Source organism: Artemia franciscana, chromosome 2 (assembly GCF_032884065.1).
Source record: "Artemia franciscana chromosome 2, ASM3288406v1, whole genome shotgun sequence".
NCBI lineage: Eukaryota > Metazoa > Arthropoda > Branchiopoda > Anostraca > Artemiidae > Artemia > Artemia franciscana.
This window is the reverse complement of record NC_088864.1, coordinates 1,079,631-1,096,521: the sequence shown is the minus strand read 5'-3', so window position 1 is coordinate 1,096,521 and position 16,891 is coordinate 1,079,631. Positions and strand designations below refer to the sequence as shown.

Here is a 16,891-nt window from a genome sequence, read left to right as displayed (position 1 = left end):
AGGTCAAAAGGGGTGTGCCACAGGGCTCAGCACTGGGACCTGATCTATATAACATCGGCGTGTATGATATACCACTAGATGATGGAACATCCAGAGCAAGCATATTTGCAGATGATAAAGTTTTTTGGGTCACAGGAAGAACCATCAGTGAGGTCACTAAAAGCATAAAAGCTGTATTGCAACAACTAGAGAATTGGGCAGCCAGTATTGACATCAATTTTTCCTTACATAAAACCAAAGGTATGCTTATAACTAGAAAAACTGCTATTAGTGCTCCAACATTGACTTTAGGGGGCAGGAAAATTGACTATGTTAATCAAATGAAGTTTTTAGGCTGTATTATTGATAGAAATCTAAATTGGAATCCTCACATAGAATACACTAAGGCAGCATGCATCAGAAGACTAAATGTTATGAAATCATTAACAAGGTCCTCTTGGGGTAGTAGAGCAAAATTCCAGATTGAGTTTTATCAAAAATATATTTGATCAAAGCTTGAATATACTGAAGCAATTTATCAATCAGCTCCACAATCAACCCTTAAAAGACTAGATACAATCCAGAATTCAGCTCTGAGGATTTCCTTTGGAGCAAGGAACACAACACCAATACCATTCCTGCTATCAGAGAGTGGCCTGGAAGACCTTGAAACAAGAAGAAGCACAACTGTGTTAAAATATATCAAGAAACTATGGGCAGCTGACAAAACACATCCAGTAAAATCAAGAATAGTAAAACCAGGTATCTTTATCACAGACAATAGCCAAAAGAAACGTAATCAGAAAAATATTTTTGAGAGAGCCATTGAACTCTGCTCTCAATTTGATTACTGTTTAAAAATAACTGATATGCTAAAGGTCCCAGAAAACGTGCCATTACCTCCTTGGGAACAGAGTCATCTTGAGTGTGTAAATAATATTGGTGAAGTATCCTGGTTCAATCTTGCAATCAGCTTTAGATTACACATGGCCAACTTATATAGCGACTTTGTACATATATATACAGATGGATCAAAAATTCAACATGACACACCAGTTGGGGCTGCATTTGTAATCCCGAAGCTGCAAATTATAAATCAATTTAAGTTACCTGTTGAAACATCTGTATTCCAAGCAGAAGTTATTGCTATTAAGAAAGCCTTGGAATATATAGGAACCAATCTTCAAAACTATCCTAAGATAGTTCATCTGTTCAGATTCTAAAGCTTCTACTGATGTCATCAGTAATGCAAATGAAAATGGGATGTCCATAATGGAAGTAATTGCTTGTTATTCCACGTTTACATCTGTCTGTAAAAAACACAAAGTAATTCTACAATGGGTACCATCTCATGTTGGGATTGATGGTAATAAAGAGCAGACAGAGCTGCAAAGCAGGCCACAAAAATGTCAAACAGGTCACTTTACTGAATGTGATTCTCCTATGGAAGTTAAGATGATTGACAAAGTGATGAAGAATCTAGATAAATTTTCTTTTGAGGAAAACCGGAATTTGTCAGGCAACTATTTTGTCACCTGCAAAACCACAAGGAGCCATGAATTAAAAATATATGACAAACTAACAAGAAAAGAGGGAGTTATTCTGTTTCGACTAAGATCTCAACATGCAGGGGTTCAATCCTATCGCGCAAGATTTTTTGGAGAGGATAAATATTGCACATATTGTAACAATGAAGAGACAATTGCACATGTGCTTCTAGATTGTGATAATTATCAACATCAAAGACAAAGTTTTGTAAAGCTCCTTACTCAGAATTCTATGCAATGTAATATAAACCTTCTTTTGGGTGGAGTGAATGATGAAAAACTTAGTATACAAATTTTTCGACTAGTAGTTCAGTTTCTACAGAACATAGCAGTAGATAAGAGGATATAGACTAGTGCGTTATTCAAAACTTGTCAGATGATGTGTATCAATATGAGTCAATATCAGTGAAATGTGTAATTATTGATGACCAAGTTTTGCTTTGGGAGGCAAATCCGCCTTTCCTTGTATTTTCAACCTTCCAGGATGATGTATTTAGAACATTGAATGAGGACCTAAGTGACATCTGCAGTCAAGAAAGGTCCGAAATCTGCTGCTGCTGCTGCTGCTGCTGCCACTTTCCGTTTTGAAAAGGTTATTATGGCTGACCAGGAGATGAGGTAAGATAATTTTAGTCTACAAAAGAGACAGTATTCATATGAAAAGTAAACTAGGTTGGCGTCCTATGCAATGAAAAGAGTAATGGGCACTAGACTAGGCTATCATATGCGTATTTGTCCTATTATGTGGGCTATTTGTTCTTTATAGAGTAGGATTCATAGCCTCCACCTTGTGAGCTTAAAAGTCATTAGAAGCTTCCATCAGAAAGATTAAGTAACTGAATGATAAGTTTATAGTGTAGGCAATGGGCATAAATCACTTAGATATGACCAAGGAGAAAATTGAAATGCAGGTTATCAGCAGTTATTCATTTGGCATAATCCATGATAAGGGAGTCATTTTATACCTTAGAAAATAGTTAAATGAATAGAAAGCTGAGCAATAAATCCAGTTTTCCAATGACTCTTGGGTATGCTAGGTAGGCCTACTTTGAAGTAGCTTAGGCTACCTATGTTTGGTCACCTCTACTCCCAGGGATAGGCTAGGGTATCTAGGCTATGTAATCTTTTAAGTAACATGAATAATGAAAGGGTTGATATAGGCCTAGGTAGTAGCTCCCTGAGACATTTGTGGGTAAATATTGAGGAATTGAAATTACTGACCTAGCCAAGAAATGAATATACATTTAGAATCAAAATTGCATCCTGAATTCAAATAGGGATAAAATTCTAGTTTAGTGACCTCTTGCCATCTCGGAAAAGGGTTAGGTTAGGAATTGAAACTTTCAGGCTTTGGTCTACAGGTAAAAGGGTATTTTAAATACCCATCTCCTTCTCCATCTAGAGGGCCCTGAAATTTGCCTACATGACAGGTCTATACCTATTGAAATTTTGACAAAACAATATTTTACCTTAATTTTCAGTTACCAGTTGCTTTTTCTCTGCCTTTAGTTCTGGAAATGCAATTCCTGTTATTTGAGTAGAGTTCTGAGGTTTATCAATGTTTCAGGCCTATAGCATTCATTTGTATCAGAAATAAACTATACCCCCACCCTTTAATGTACAAATATATATCCTAGATTATGTGAAGTTATAGGCCTATGCACAATTCAGGATATAGATTTGCATATTGGGAATATGGGGTAAAGTTTGTTTATGATACAAATAAATATTACATTTTGATTCTGGATACAATTCTGAATCCAAATATAAATGCTCCTGCTTAGAATGTGTGTCCATGGTCAGGTTCTGCTGCTGACTACCACTGCCATTAGTGTTTTTACCAATGCAAAGGGTTAAAATATCCAAGCTAATTACCTAGTTATTAAGACTACTTAAACAAACTTAATGGTGAAACAATTCTTTCTCTTAATGGAATATTAAAGATTATTGCTTACTAATATAACTCCTGAGTGCAGAGAGGCTAGTTTTCTTACCACTGGGTATCTTATGATACCCAATAGTATCAAAAAAAGTCTTATTTACCTGAGTTAAGTAAATAAAACTTTCAGGAATGCATAAATATAGATGATTTTAAATTACTGACCTAAAAAATAGACATACCTTTATCTTAAACCTTAAATTGCATCTTTAGCAACTAAGGTCATAGAACCTGTAGATGTTGCCAGATAAAATTGACTTGATATTCATGTCACAGTTCATGAGTAGACCATCACTATTACCATATATACAGGATAGTTTGGTTTCATTGTTGGATTTCACTAGATGTTTCACCAACTGGTTGTGATTGAGGGCCCAAACGGTAGGTGGTTCAGATGATACTAGCTCTGCAATTTAAATCCACTCAGTAGTGGCCAGCCTCCATATGTATGACTGGCCTGCACCAACCATTACCTGGATAGCTTAAAGTCTAGGCCACAGCACAACAGCAACTTTGGATGAGTTTGCCAGGTAGTAGAGGATGACAAGTGGCAATTTGTATATGGGGCCATAATTGAGTTTTTGCACCTAATAGACCCTGATGGATGATACTGGTTTGTCCCATTTAAGGTAATTTAGAGTAAACTTGGGAAATACTATCTAATCTTGGCTGTAAGATCTTAGTGTCAGAATAAAGTATCTAAATTATATACAATCCCCTATGATAGATACATTCAATCTAAGGCAAGTTTTTGAAGCAGAAAAATAGTGCTTAGATAGGCTAAGATATAAGAGTGAATTTTGTTTAAGTCTATATATTTTTCTATACTTTCAACCAATCCTAATTAGAATGATCCTAACCATTAGCCAATCTAAACTGGCTACATCATATTTCAGATGAGTAACCTGGTGTCCCTATTTGTGAGGAATGTTTGTTAATCAAAACTTTTGTTGTTTAGTGATATTAATTAAAAAATTAGTGATATTAATGGTCCTCTTGATCTTACCTATCTGTGGTCACCATTACTTACTTGGCTTGAATTGTATCTATCTTAGAAGTTTCCTAGTTGGAAGGCATGTCACTGGGCCATAAACACAGTCACAACTTCTTTTTTTTTATAATTTGTGTAAAGTGCTTAAACAGTAGAGCTGAACAGAACCAGTATTACACCTTATTTGGCTCCAAAGTGCAAATGATGCTTATTATGCCATTATGCCTATTTGTCATAATGTACCAATGTTAATGAGCAATACAGACAAAAGGCAAAGGGTTAAACCCAAAAATCAGGTTAAAAAAATCAAAAAGGTTAAACCTAAAAAATCATGAAACTTCTATGTAGCTTACAGCTATATATTTATATAAGGGAGAAGAGGCTATGACACAATTGTGATGGCAGCAATTATTTTATTTGGGAAGAGCATTGAATGAGGAATCTAATGGCATATCTTTTTGTTCCCTACCTGATTTTCACCCTATTTTTGGATGCCCTTACCAAGTCACCTTGGTGATCTTAAGTAATTCTTAAGGTAAAAATTTAGGTATTTTAGCCTAGCCTATTAGGCTTACCATCTTTAATCCCATATAAACATGGTGTTTTTTTGAAAATTCTCCCCCCCCCCAAAAAAAAATCAGTCTGAAGACCTTGGTTTGTTAATCCTTTCTTCTCAGAGTTGAGTTATAAAAATCCCTCTAAACCATGGTTTATTCCTGGGGCAGCTAGATGTCCAACCTGCATTGCTGCTACTGACCTCTCTTTAATTTTAAAGGAAAATTATAAATAAACTTAAAACCTATTGTTCTGGTATTAAAAAATTTTCGAATTTTAATCCATCCTGGAGTGTTAAAAATTCACTGCAGGTGATAGACTCTTTAACAATGGTTTCAGCTAAAAGAATTGAGTCTTTCAATTTTTTGACAATGTATACTAATCTATCACTTAATGCAGTATTAGAAAATTTAAAAACGGTTATCAAGAAATCTTTCATCTTATCTAGTAAGATAAGAATAGACACTTTTAGTAAAAAATCTAGATGGACACTGCTTTAAGACTACAGTTAGCTCAAGATGTTACAGCTTAGATATGATTTTTGATTTATTAGAATTTGTTACATATAATACTTATATACGATTTAATGGTAATTTGTACAAGCAAATTGTGGGAATTCCCGTGGGGGGGGGGGAATGCCAGCCCACTTATAACTGACTTGTTTTTAAGTCAACTCGAATATAAATATATGATGGATAAGAATAATCCAAACAATTTAAAACATGTTTTGTCAAATAATAAAAGATATTTAGATGACTTTTTGGTTTTGAATTGTAAGGAATTTATTTATATTTCTAACAATGTATATCCATCAGAGCTTACTCTTGAACCTAGTCATGGACTGGTCTAGAAGATCATTTCTTAGATTTGAATATTAATATTTCTGATAATAATAGATTAGGGTTTAAAATGCATAATAAAGTGGATGATTTCCATTTTGAAGTGATTAATTTCCCATTCTCTGAAAGTAATATACACTCAAATATCACATATTCAGCATTTTACTCACAGTTACTTAGATATGCAAGGATTTGTAGCAATTATATTGATTTTAAAAATAGATGTAAAATTTTAAGCCAAAAATCGATTTTAAGAGGTTTCTCTGCAAATAAATTAACTTGGCAATTTAAAAAAAAATTAATTTTCATTATAATGGACTTTTAAATAAATACCAAAAGAATTATCTTGAAATACTGTGCAAAATCTTTGGTTGATTTTGATTTTCCATATTACTGAGTTTGGTGTGTCCCTAATATTTAACAGTGGATTTCCTCAGGATTTTGCATGTATTGTATTTTCAAATGGTTTTAATTTGCATTCATTTCCTTGAATTTTTTTCTAGGTCTCATTTGCATTGATAGAGAAGATTTGATGTAGTGAAAAAATTTTAATAATTGTTTAGTATTAACATAGATTGTGAATAAGTAACTCTGGCTGTAATGAGGCATGAAGGTGCTGGAGGCTATTGTTGTAAGCATGATGGAGTGTATTTTTGGGTCTTCCTCTGCAGTGGGTGCCTTTAAGAAGCCAGAAAAATGTAGATATGGGAGATTATGGAATCATCCATGCACAGCACATCTCAAAGGTAGTTCCATCTATGCCCTTGTATGGTCTCAATGACCGGTATGGTTGACCTGTGATGTTTCTAATGTGGTCATTTGTTACCTTCTGGATCCAGTGGATGCCAAGAAATCTACATTGGCACATGTTTTCAAAAGATTGAATCCTCCTTGCTTGTTCTTGGTTGAGATGCCATGTTTAAGATGCATAGAGGAGAATGGGCAGAGAGGCTCAATGGTCTAATTAGTCAAATACCTTTTCAAAGTGTATGAAGATCATATAGAGTTTATTGTACCATTTGCAGCTCTCCTCTGTGAGCATTTGGAGGGTGAATATCAGGTCTGTGCAAAAGGTGGTTTGGTGGAAGCCATGTTGTTCATCATGCAGGTATTCATCTAGGTGACCTTGTATTTGGGACAGGATAATGTGGGACAACAGTTTGCCAGGAATCAAGAGCAGGCTGATGCCTTGCCAGTTGTTACAGAGCATTGCATTGCCCTTCTTGAAGAGCTTCACGAGTATGCTGTGGCGCCATTCTGAGGGTGCTTTTGCTGTTGTCTGGATGGTTAAAAAAAAATCATTCCAATAGGTGACACAGGTGTCCATAAAGCATTTCTGCCATGATGTGGTCATCTCCTGGTGATCTGCCATTTTTCAGCTTTTTGACTGTCTTCAGTCAGGGGCTTGGTGTTGATGTCTAGCAAGATCTGCAGGGATGGAGATTGGTTCATTTGGGGGTGGTCTGTTCAGGATTTTGTCAAAGTGGTTGGTCCACACCTGCTTCTTCTCTTTGGGACTGGTAACCAGTATGACGTTTTTGTCCACCAGACCATTGCTGACTCTCTTCTTCCTGATAATCTTGTTTATTATCTTGTCAACAACCTGTTGTCTCCATTCTTAGTAGCTTCTTCAGCTTTTACAGCCTTTGCTTTTGTAGAAAGTGGTGTTTGTCTTGGCATGCAGTCTTTTTGACTGACTTATCAATCCGTCTGTAGTTCTTGGTCTTGTAGATCTGATTTGCGTCATGACAGGCAAGGATATGAAGCTTTGCGACTTTCCTCTCCTCTATGAGCTGCCAAGTTTAGTCTGATAGCCACAGGTCATTTGGTTTCTTGCAGAGCCCCAGGGTCTTGGTTGCTGACACAATGCAAAGATCTCCAGGGTCTTGTTTGCTGACTCAATGTAGAGGTTCTTTATCTGGTCCCATATCATCCCCTATTTCTTTCATTGGAGTTACTTTCTCCAATGAATTCAGCTTTGCTGTACATATTGAAAACATGTTTAAAAGTGCAAATGCTAGTCTACCGACTTTAAACAGTATGCATAGGTTCAATGCAAACACAGAGAGCATTAAGTATGCATACATAATGTACATCTACCCCATTCTGGAATATGCTTTCCCTGTTTGGGTGCCCTCAGCACTTAGAGCAGTGTATCTTTATCAGGAGCTTGAATCAATCAGAGCATCAATCATCTTGGACCACTGTGATATCCCCTATGAAAAGGTTCTGGAAGTGCTAGGACTGCTGTCACTCCAAAACCAGTACAAAACTCTGATAATGAGTATTGGAAAGTTCTTGCTTTCTAAATCTCAGCACTATGACATTCTACCAGATCAACCTCTACCATCAAGAACAAGAAAGCAAGATAAGTTAGTTCCTGTTAAAGCAAGAACAAATCAATATGGTAATTCTTTTGTCCTTGTTTTTGTTCATATGAACAATAAGAGTTAATGTTTATAGTTTGATTTATATTTACAGGTGTTGTTTGATTTCGCAAATTTTTTTAAGAAACGCAAATCAGCAATAGCTGCCAAGTTTTTGTTATTAAACATGTCCACTAATACTACTGCTACTACTGTCTTGGTCACTCATGTAGTGTGCTTTGAACTTGTTGATAAGTTTGGTAACGAATTCATGCTTGGTTGTTCAGTTTAGGAGCTTGTCAGAATCAAATTGAGGTTCTGAATTGGGTGTCTTTTTCTCATTCCTCTTCAACTTCAGGGAGAAGTTGGTTACTAGCAGGTTGTGATTTGATCCAAAATCAGAGGCGCCATTTGGGCCAAATCTTGGGTTGGGCATAAACTCCATTTTGGGCCCCACCAACTTTCAAATAAGAAAAAATGCGAGTTTCGGCAGAACATCGATATAATATTCTAAGGAAAAACTCATTTTCAGTACCCGTGTGTTGCATGGAAATGTAGTGTAACCCAATGTGGAACTCAGCCACACTGACCTCTAAGATTAATTATAACATCAAAGATCATAATCAACGAGGTTAAGTGATTAAACTGTAAGTGGAAAATTCAACCCGACTAAAGGCTGGCCCTCCTCAGCGAGAAACTTTCTTATTTAAGTAAACAATACGTCGGTGAAAGTAATAGGGGTGCAGTAATTTCAAATCAATGGGACAGAACGGATTATGTTGGACATAATGGATTATTATGGCCGGCAAAGAGCCCATTGTGGTGGAAGCTTGGGCCCCCTGAAAAATCTGGGGTGGGCATTTGCTCACCCCTGACCCCCCCCCCCCCCCCCAAATGGCGCCTCTGTCTAAAATCAGCCCCTCTAGTTTTCACATTTTGTATGCTAGAGCAGAACTTCTGGCTGAGTAGACAGTGGTCAATCTGAATTTTTAACTGCATCACCAGAGGAGGTCCAACTAGACTTGTGGACATCTTTATGAGGAAAAAGGCTGTCTACTATCACCAGATCATTAGCCATTGCAAAGTTGATGAGCATTGTTCCATTCTTGTTACACATGCCCATGTTGTGCCTACCAAGTGCCTTTTAGGTTGTTGTTTGCTTTTAAAAATTGTGTCTAGGGGCAGTCATTTCAGTTGAAGATATAGTTTTTAATTCAAGGTCTGTGTCTCGTTTTTGTTCCTTAGGCTAGAATGTCCCATCCTTGTAATGATTGCTACAGAAAATGTGGAACTGGGTCATTCCAGTGTTCTAAGTGCAATGCATGGTTGCACCCAGCTTGTGCTGGCATCACAAAAAGTAGTCGCCTAAAAAACCCTAAATGGTTATGCGTACAGTGCCGATCAACAATGGTCGTAAATGACGAGATTATTACCAACGATAACCAACCTGAAGTGATCCAACCACCCGAGGTTAAAAAGTCCCACCTTATTTCTATTGAAGAAAATTCAACTAACTCCAATGATAATCAACTAGAACTGATCTTTCCAATTCGGTATTGTTAATTCCCCATCCATACCTCGTGTTTCGAATAATGATAAAAATAGTTCCCCTGGATCGATTGATTCTGCAAAAATTACCACCTACCATCAACCCCAAATTACCCCACAAATTTCTTGCTCCAGTAAAGATGAATTGACGTGCAATGCAAAAAAGGCTAGTGTGTTTGAGCCCCATACCTGTGAAGATTGCCTAAAAAAATATGCAGAAATCGTCAATCTCAAGAAACGGATTATTAATCACGAATTTCTTTATAATGGCTTGTCTGATCTTTACGAGAGCCAGAATAGTGATCTCTTCAAGGACAAAGAAATCAAATTGTTAAAAGTCGGTTTTCAGCTCGCAATTGTTGAAGCTATACATACTTTAAATTCCCCTACACCGCCCAGAATTCCTCATTTAGCTGATACTTCCGCAAATATTCATTACCAAAATTTGTCGGTTCATCAAGCAAGTGCTAGTGTACTTCCTTCGTCAGAATTTTCTCAAGGGATTAAAAAGGTTACGCAACCTAATCATACTGACCTCGTTTCAACCGAAGATAATTTATTGTTGAAATCCAGTGTTAACGACACATCTTTGAAAAGTGACAATGCAGTTGAACCAGTGTTGCCACTTATGCCGCATTTCGCGGCATTACGCCGCGATTCTGAGAGAAATGCCGCATAAAATTCTGATCATGCCGCACGCCGCGATTATGCCGCGAAATGGTTTTTTATACCGCATTTGTTCCCGTTTGTAAAATTTGTCCAACTTTAAGTTTCTTATCTTTCGCAAATGCCTTTGTTGCATAAAATAGGGATTTCAAAGTTTCGCGGAAGTCAACTACGGACCTTAATTAATGACCCGTCGGTTGGCAGCTTGTCCCCTGGGAGGCCAGTGTGTTGGAAGGGGGTTGAGTTATTTTTGCGGGTTTGACGAAACTTTAACGTTTGAGTTTCTCAGTTCATCTCATGACTTCATGACCTCTGTCAGCTCAGCCCAAGTGTTTTCATGCCAAGTGTTTTCAGAAGTGTTTAACACTTCTTCATTTCGATCAAACATTAGACAAAAATGGCCGTTGATGTAGATTAATTTTAGAATTACCTTTTTTAATCTTTTTTTTGTAAGCATATAATTTATATTTTAGTGTTATGAAAGAGTCAAAATAATCGAAGGTCTCTAATAGTGGTTTTACAGAAGGAAACATGCTAGAACAAAAAGATACTTAAAAGACATAACATAGTTTAAAGATAAAAGTATAATTTGCAAACTATATATCTGCTGCAGCATGTCTCCCTGTGGTTATAAACTGTGCTATTCCAGACATTTATGTGCTTTACCCGAAACACTACATGTTCTGAACAAAACACTACAAATAAATAATATAGCCTATTTGACTGTTCTTTAGCCTACTAAGATTAAAATGAGGACGATTGTACATTATAGATTAAATTTCAGTTTTTAAATTCTTGTTCTATGCTTTTAGCTTTGATAATGCAATTTCTACTATTTGAGCAAAATAGTAAAATTCTAGTTTTGCTATCTTAGAAAGGGGTTTGGTTAGGAGAATGAGTAGCCAAGTGAATCCTGGGCAAAAAACTTAGACCTACTCTGGGAAAGTATTTCCAAGCTTCCATGTTCACCCTCCTCTGATTTCTAAGTCTTCAAAATTTCCCTACTTGACAGGTCTATATCCATTGAAACTTTGAAAAAATAATTGTTGTTAAACAGAAGGAAACATGGTTGAACAAAAGATCTTTAAAAGACTGCTTTGAATAGGGAAGGGCTTTAGAAATTGCTATGATCCAAAATAATTATAAGTAGATATACGTATAATTTGCAAACTGTCTTTCCAACATATCTCCCTGTGGACATATGCTGTTCTACTCCAGACCTTTGTGTGTTGCTGCTCTGTCTTTTGGTAAGTTTGGAGCAAACCATATAACTAGCTTTCATAGCATAATAACTTCCAAGCCTCGGCGATTTTTTGGAATTATCAGGAGCGTGGACATTGATTTTGATGTTAGTGCCTACGTATTGGACTTTCCGGGTATAATCGAGTTTAACCGGCTAGGAAAATCGCAAACTGTAAGAGTTATTTTTCAAACAGAAGAATACCTGCATTTTTACATCAAACATGGCATCAAATTCGGTTATGAGATTTTCCGAGTGGAACGTGATCGTATTCAGCCTAGGCGTTGTTTTAAATGTCAAAGTTTTAACCATGTTCAAAATCAGTGTAAATCTGAATGTTTCAAATGTGCCCGATGTAGCGGTAATCACATTTCGACTAAAGACTCCCCATGTCAAGCGCCAGTTAAATGCGCCAGTTGTGGCTCGAATGATCATCCAGTTTACAGCTTTAGGTGTCCGATTTTAAAGAAATTTTGTCAATGAATGTATTACTTTGTATTACGTCCTTTAATTCAAATGGTGTGTTAGGGAAATTACCTGTACTTCATAGTTTTTTGAATGAAAAATCATCGTTATTATGTCTTCAGGAACACCACCTCCTTGATCATTCGTTGAATCTGCTTTCTAGTCTGTCCACTGAGCATGACATTTTTGCTGTTCCCGCTACACCGACTGGTGGACGTCCCTCCGGTGGTTTAGCTACTATTTTACCCAAGTCTCTTAATGCAGCTATTCTAGCAATTGATACAAATTTTTTAGCTTGTAGTTTTTCAAACGTAGTTTTAATTAATTGTTATTTTACGACTGATTACCATGATGATATTTCTTTTGATGCGTTTATTCAATGCTGTTTTAATCTTAGTCGTTTTGTCTCTAGTTTACAGTCAAATTTGCGTACTTATATTTTAGGTGATTTTAACTGTGATCCAAATATAGCAAATGAAAGGGGTACAATTTTATCTTCTTGTCTTCCTAATTTTTCTGTTTTACCGAAGTCCCAGGATTTTACTTATATTCATTGGAGTGGTAGTACAACTAATACTGATCATGTTTTTTCTTCTAACCCAAGTGATCCTTTGCCTGTGGTTACTGTAATCGAAGATTTCCCCGTTAGTGACCACATGCCGCTTCAGTTCCTTATACCCCCTTTGGCTTCTCGTCCTTCCCCAGTTCGTTTTTCTGGTAATAAGCTTCCTAAATTTTTTGATCGGGTTGATTGGAATCCAAATTTTAGACCGCTTTACCAAGAAAGAGTTGGGACTTTAATTGATAAAGTCTATATCCCTGATAGTTTGGATTCAATGGATAGTAATCCCTCTTTGACTATTAATTGTCTTTATTTTGAATTAATCCATTGCTTAAAGTATGGTGCTGTGGCAGTTTTTCCTACTAATAGGATAAGATTGGGCGCGCAGAAACCTTTTTGGAGCCTCAATCCTTTTTTGGTAAATTCTAATAAGGCGGCTAAACAAGCGTATTGGGAATGGCGGGCCCTCGGTAAGCCAAGAGACTCGCATCCAGTTTTTTTGCTAATGAAAAAGAGAAAGGCTGAATTCCAAGCAGAGCTCCGTCGTCATAATAACCTGATCATAGAAGAAGCTTCTTCAAACATTGATAACGACAAGGACAAAAATCTCCTTTGGAATGTTCTCCGAGGCAACAGGCGGACTAACACGCCTGATAGTGATTCCACACCGTCGCTAAAAGAGTGGGAAAATTATTTTTCTAAGTTGTCGACTTCGTACGATTCTAACAGTGTTGTGTTGCAATTAGATGAAAGGTTGAAGAACTTTTCAACTGATTACAGGATTTCTGAGGATATGTTACGTGGAGCAATCAAAACGTTAAAGGCGCAGTCGGCTAAGGATCATGATGGCTTATTTGCTAATCACCTCAAACTTGCTCCTTCTTCTTTTCTTATTACTCTACTGGCATTTTTCAACCTTTTACTTACTACTTGTTTAGTACCATCGTCATTCTATATTGGCTTAGTTACGCCTATTTCTAAGAGCGGGAAAAAAGACTTGTCATCTTGTAGCTCCTGGAGGCCAATTACTAGGGGTTCTATGATTGGGAAAGTGTTTGAGTTGTGTTTGAAGGATCTTCTTGAAATTCTTGACACTGGTTCTAATCAAGTTGGTTTCAAGAGAGCTTTGGGATGTGACCATGCCCATGCATCTTTCAGCAAAGTTATTGAAGAAGCGAGAATCTCTGGTCAACCGCTATACGCCCTCTTGATTGATATCAAAGGGGCCTTTGATAACATTTCTCATGCATCCGCTCTGCTCACTTTAATCCATGCTGGATTGCCCCTAGCTGTCATACGAGTCCTTCGCTCTTGGTATTCTGGTTTAAAGATCCGTATCTGTCCGAGTTCGTCTTCATCTCAGTCCAAATTAATTCAAGTGGGTAGAGGAATTAGACAAGGAGGAATTATTTCTCCTTATATATTCAATTCATGTTTAGCTACTGCCCTTAATTCTCTTTCCTGCTCGTTTGTTTCATTATCTCGAAATCTGTCTTACATTGCATATGCTGATGACATTATCCTTCTAAGCCGGTCCAAGTCTAGTCTTGTTTCTAATTTTAATATTTTAATTAATTGTTTAAAAGGTTCGGGCCTTTCTATCAGTTTTGAAAAATGTCAATTTTTTGTTGTAAATTGTTTAGAGGATAATGTCAGGGCGACTCTCGATTGCGGCAATGGTGTTATTTTTCAGTCGTCGCCAATAGTCACTTATTTGGGATTACCTTATGCTGCTTCGAAAAGAGATTTCAAACCAGTCCTGGTTCAGCATGTTCAGATGAAACTACGCAAGGCATTTGGTCTTTTAATTCGTTTTCGGGGTCTTTACCGTCGGGACGTCCTTGGTCGTATGTATAGCGCTGTTGCTCTGCCTCACGTATTGTTCCCGTTCCTCCTCTTCCGACATTTCAGACCTTCTGATCTTTCGCCCATTAAAGTTGCTTATTTTAAATTTTGTAAATTTTTACTTGGTTTCCCCCTTTCTTTTAGTAATACTGAGATTGTTTTAAAGCTTAATGTGAAGGATCCTGTAGTCTGTATAAAGAAAAAATATAAAACATTTGAAGATAGGGCGAAAATTAGCCTTTTAGGCCACAATTTATTTCCGTTTTTTAGTAACAGTTCTGGCTCTTCATGATTTATAGGCTAATCTATTTAGCAAGTGTTTTTTTTTTTTTTTTTTTTTTTTTTTTTTTTTTTTTTTTTTTTTTTTTTTTTTTTTTTTTTTTTAAGTGTTCGATCAATATTTGATACGTTTTGATTGTAAGTGTTATCAGTTGTTTTTTCTTTATATTATATTGTAGCGTACTCCTCATTTTTTGAGGGAAATAAAGAAAATAAAATAAAATAAATAATAGAAAGTAAATATACCACTTGATGCCTTTTTATATGCTCTTTATGAATATAATTTTCGGTTCTAGTAAAAATTCAGATTTAAGCACTTTTTTAGCTCTAAAAAATGACAAAAAAAAATGTATGACAGTTCATATAACTGACTTGCCAAACAAGCAAGCATGCCACTTGATGCCTTTTCTTATGTTCTTTGCAAATATGATAATTGCTTCTACCACATTTTCAAATTTAAGCACTTTTTTAGCTCTAAAAAATGACAAAAAAAGTATGACAGTTCATATAACTGACTTGCCAAACAAGCAAGCATTCCACTTGATGCCTTTTCTTATGTTCTTTGCAAATATGATAATTACTTCTACCACATTTTCGAATTTAAGCACTTTTTAAGCTCTAAAAATGACAAATTTTCAATGAAAATACAAGTTATCTCTCATTTCCAACAAAATAATACTATGTTTTCTCTGTGTTATTTTCAGCAAAATAATACTACATTTTCTCAGTGCTAAAATTATTTATAATAACGTTAGGTTAGGTTAAAATGTACTTGAATCTGAATTTGTGGTAGAAGTTATTAGTGTATTTGTAAAGAGTGTATTTGGCATAAAGTGGTAACTTATTGATGGGTTGGGTCAAAATGCTGAACATGCTCAGAACAAATACTACAAAAAAAATAATATAGCCTATTTGTCACTTCTATAGCCTACCTAGATTAGAATGAGGATAAAAGTACATTATAGCATAAATTTCAGTTTTGATTTCTTGTTATGTGCTTTTAGTTTTGATATTGTAATTCCTGTTATTTGAGCAAAATGGTAAAATTTTAGAGTTGCTGCTTGTTGCTATATTGGAAAGGGATTAGGTTAGAAAAATGAAACGCCAAGATGCATATAGGAAGGAATTTCAAGTCTTTACTCAAGTGGAACAGCACAGATTCCTTGCTTTGGCTCCAACACGCTGGTTGTCGTTTCAAAACTGTGCACGCCGTATTCTCAAACAGTGGGATACTCTTGCGTTGTACTGGGACTCGTTGGTACTTGACGATCCCTCGCATGCTAATGATCATGTAAGAATGACACTAAACAACCCATACTCTAGGGTTATGATGTTTTTTGTCGAGTACGTGTTGGGAGAGCTGAATGAGTTCAACGTCATCTTCCAGTCTGAAAAACCCCTATTTCACCTCATGAAAACCCAGGTAGAAAAACTTCTTCGGACATTAGCCATGAACTTTATGAAGCCTTCATATGTTAGAACAGTCAACCCTTTTGACATCAATCCGCAAGACAAAGCTATCTTTCCGACGAAAATGTCTATATCGGCTACAAAGGGTACGATTTCCTTGTGGGGCTCAAAACGAGAGAAGTTACCAGTGACCGTTTTGTAGCGGAAAGTCTCCGAATTCGTCGCTCCGCGAGGGATTTCTACGTCGAAGCTGTTCAACAAATTCTTGACCGTTTTCCATTCTCTGAAAAAATCTACGACCTGGTACACTTGCTTACCCCGAGCTCTAGTTATGAACTGAAAGTTCCCAGTCTTCGTCAGTTCTCCGACTACTACGATTCTGCGCTTTGGAATAAAGCAAAGCTAGAGCAGGAATGGCGGTCTATACCGGATGTAGCTCTACCTAGTACTGTCGATCTCCCTGACGTAGATGACATGGACATTGTCGTTTACTGGCGCCACATCTTGCAAACGAAGTCACCGAATGGTAGTCAGATGTTCCCAAATGTCGGGAAAATGGTTCAGTACTTTTTCTCACTCCCTTTCACAAACGTTATTACCGAGCGTCTCTTCAGTTTGCTCAAGGAAGTGAAAACTGATAAGCGAAACCGACTGAGTGCA

At 36.6% G+C, this 16,891-nt stretch overlaps 1 protein-coding gene across 1 annotated transcript in view; it reads left to right on the top strand.

The window, feature by feature from the left end:
* The first annotated feature begins 2,071 nt into the window (after positions 1 to 2,071).
* The window catches only part of LOC136035654 (uncharacterized), a 79,775-nt gene continuing 64,955 nt past the window's right edge, over positions 2,072 to 16,891 (top strand). Inside the window, exon 1 of the mRNA XM_065717564.1 lies at positions 2,072 to 2,144. Coding sequence (XP_065573636.1) covers positions 2,125 to 2,144 — 20 coding nt within the window. The 5' untranslated portion in view covers positions 2,072 to 2,124. The remainder of the gene's footprint in view (positions 2,145 to 16,891) is intronic.